General features: G+C 52.7%; 1 protein-coding gene across 1 annotated transcript in view; it reads left to right on the forward strand.

The window, feature by feature from the left end:
- Window positions 1-389: 389 nt before the first annotated feature.
- LOC107123473 (vasoactive intestinal polypeptide receptor-like) overlaps window positions 390-3,376 on the forward strand; it is a gene marked incomplete at its 5' end in the record, with an annotated part of 92,234 nt that continues 89,247 nt past the window's right edge. Inside the window, one exon of the mRNA XM_015426727.1 lies at window positions 390-497. Within this exon, the coding sequence (XP_015282213.1) occupies window positions 390-497 (108 nt within the window). The remainder of the gene's footprint in view (window positions 498-3,376) is intronic.

The raw sequence follows: 3,376 nt of genomic DNA on the forward strand, positions 1-3,376 counted from the left end.
GGGAACTCAACACCTCACTGGGCAGCGGATTCCACTGTTACACACATCCATGTCAATGCGTGTGCATGAATACTAAGTCTCAAACAGAGAAACGTCTGGAGCTGAGGTCCATCAGTGGCTATTAGCCACAAGGAGTAGATGGAACACTCTGTCTGGGGCCAGTGACGCTCTGTACTCTTAGTGCTTGGGGGGGAGGGCTTCTAGTGTCCTGGGAAAGCTGCATGTAAAGGCGTGATGGGGAGATGAAACATCCTTCTTCTGCCTTATAACTGAGTGCTCTCTGTCACTCTGAGGTGGATAAGTGTCCGTTGGGCCCCCGGCTTCACGTGATGTCTGTCATAGCCCCCCTCCCTCTGCCATTTTCATAAAGTCTTCACTTCTTCCCACAGGCTGTCCGAGTATGTTTGACAACATCACTTGCTGGCCGGCGGCAAGCGAGGGTGAAATTAAAGTGATGTCCTGTCCCACCTACTTCAACTTCTTCTCGGCTGTTCAGGGTAAGTGACATTAGATGACTTCTCCCAAAGCAGAGATAGGAGCAGGGGTCATCTCCTGCAGGAGCGCACAGGAGCGGAGCTCCGGCAGTAACGAGCCCAGGGGTCGGGCACATGCAACAAGCCACACCCCCTGCTCCCAGCAGCCCTCAGTCAGAGCAAGAAGCAGCCAGGTAAGTCGCAGGGCCCCCCCCGGCCCCCCGGTCCAAAACAATCCAGTGACACCTTTAAGACCAAGTTTTATTCAGGTACAAGCTCTCCCTCCTCTGTGAGGACAGATCTGCACGTTTCCCGCCCGCCAATAGCTAGGAATCCAAAAGAGACCAGTGGAGCCTGAGCGGTGGGTGTTGCCTTCTGACACACTTCCGGTGAGGTCAGGGGGTGTGGCATATGCAAATAAGTTATACTAATGAGTTATGCTAATGAGCTCCTGCACCTCTTTTTCTACGAAATGATAGGAGGAATTCTTTGGAAAATAGGTTCTGGTGGAAGGTTGACCATTTGGGAAAATGTTTGTTGAACAGGCTAGGCTTGCCAGACCTGGGTTGGGAAATCCCTGGAGATTTGGGTGGGGGTGGAGTTTAGGAAGTGTGGTGGGTTCTCAGCAGGGCATACTGCAGTAGAGCAGTGGTTCCTCGTCTTCTCGGTGTGGTCACCCTCTAGTCCAGATTTACTTGGTACATCCCCTATGAGGAAAGGCTGAAGAGGCTGGGGCTTTTCAGTTTAGAAAAGAGACGACTTAAGGTGGACATGATAGAGGCTTATAAAATCATGCTTGGGGTGGAGAGGGATGACAAAGAGACCATCTCCCCCCTCTCCCCAAATACTAGACCTCGAGGGCCTCCACTGAAGCTGATGGGCAGCAGGTTCAGGATGGTCCCAAAAAAAGACACAACTTTATGCAGAGAGTGATTAAAATGTGGAGTTCACTGCCGGAGGATGTAGTGATGGCCACAGGAATAAACTGCTTGAAAAGGGGACGGGATAGATTGATGGAGGAGAAGTGTGTCCATGGCTACTAGCCACGGTGACTGAGGGGAACCTCAACGGATCTTCTGAATCCCAGAGCCAGGAGGCAACATCAAGAGAAGGCCTCGGCCCCTGTGCCCTGTTGTTGGCTGTCCAGAAGGTCTGGTTGGCCACTGTGTGAGACAGGACGCTGGACTAGAGGGACCTCTGGTCTGATCCAGCAGTGCTCTTTGGATGGTCTTATCAGGGGAAGGCCTCAGCCCCTGTGCCCTGTTTTTGGCTATCCAGAGGAACTGGTTGGCCACTGTGTGAGACAGGGTGCTGGACTAGAGGGACATCTGATCTGATCCAGCAGGGCTCTTCTGATATTCCTATGAAGGCCTCGGCCTCTCTGCCCTGTTGCTGGCCCTCCAGAGGAACTGGCTGGCCACTGTGTAAGACAGGAGGCTGGACTAGACGGACCACTGGTCTGATCCAGCAGGGCTCTTCTGATGTTCTTCTCAGGGGAAGGCCTGTTGGTGGTGGTCCAGGGAAACTGGTTGGCCACTGTGTGAGATGGGAGGCTAGACTAGATGGACCACTGGGTCTGATCCAGCAGGGCTGTTTTGATGTTTTTAACAGGAGAAGACCTTAGCCTCTCTGCCTGGTTGTTGACCCTCCAGAGGAACTAGTTGGCCACTGTGTGAGACAGGAGGCTGGACTAGATAGACCACTGGTCTGATGTTCTTATGTTCTTAAGGTCCTGCTGGACCCAAAACGAACCATTTGGGAAGTATTACTATAAAATATAGGTTACTCTGACCTGGATGGCCTATGCAGGAGTCCCCAACCATGTTCCCAAGGGACACCTCCCCTGGTGCCTGACAAGCAGGGCTATTTTGGGGCAGGAACGCACAGGAACGGAGTTCCGGCTGGCTCCCGAGTTGGCCACGCCCAGCAGGAACTCATTAGCATAATAAGACACACTCAACAGCAGGAACTCATTAGGATTGGCTACATTAGGGTGTGTGTGGCCTAACATGCAAAGGAGTTCCTGCTACAAAAAAAGGCCTGGGTTTTGACAACAAACAAGGTCAACAGAATAAGAAGCCAAAGGTGGGTGTGGCTGGATGACCACACTTCTGGTAACATGGGGGTGTGGCCTAATGTGCTAATGAGCTGTGCTGTCGGGGGTGTGGCCTAACATGCTAATATGTTTCTGCTGTTGGGTGTGACCTGTTATGCGAATGAGTTCCTGCTGGGCTTTTTCTACAAAAAAAGAGCCCTGTCGACAAGTTTTTTAAGAAACCAAAGGGGACGTTTGCCCAACAAAGCTCATGACTGGCCTTGGGAGATTTGACTGGCTGTGCAGCTGCATAAACCTGTTCCTTTGGTGGCAGCTGCCGCCACGGCAGAAGAATCTTTCCCGTGTGATGGAGGGGAACTGATGGCGGCCATTCTGTGGGTGGCAGCGCCTCCTGCAGTAGCCATTTTGTCCTGCCCGTTTCTTTGGCTGTGCTCACCACACTGTGTCAGAATTCCAACAGTGCCTGCAGGCTCATAAAGGTAGGGGGATGCCTGGCCCAGGCGAACCCAACCTCATCAGATCTTGGCTGCTATGCAGGGTCGGCCCTGGGTAGTATTTGGGCGGGAGACTACCAAGAAAGCCCAGGGCTGCTACGCAGAGGCAGGCAATGAAGAAGAAGAAGAAGAGATTGGATTTATACCCCACCCTTCACGACCCAAGGAAGTCTCAGAGCGGCTTACAAACTCCTTTCCATTCCCCTCCCCACAACAGGCACCCTGTGAGGTAGGTGGGGCTGAGAGAGCTCTGACAGAAACGGCTCTTTTTCAAGGACAGCTGTGCTAGAACTAATGGCTTGCCCAAGGTCATCCAGCCAGGTGCAAGTGGAGGAGTGGGGAATCAAACCCAG

The sequence above is a fragment of the Gekko japonicus genome, unplaced genomic scaffold, assembly GCF_001447785.1.
Source record: "Gekko japonicus isolate JY-2015 unplaced genomic scaffold, Gekko_japonicus_V1.1 scaffold3403, whole genome shotgun sequence".
NCBI classification, from domain to species: Eukaryota; Metazoa; Chordata; class Lepidosauria; order Squamata; family Gekkonidae; genus Gekko; species Gekko japonicus.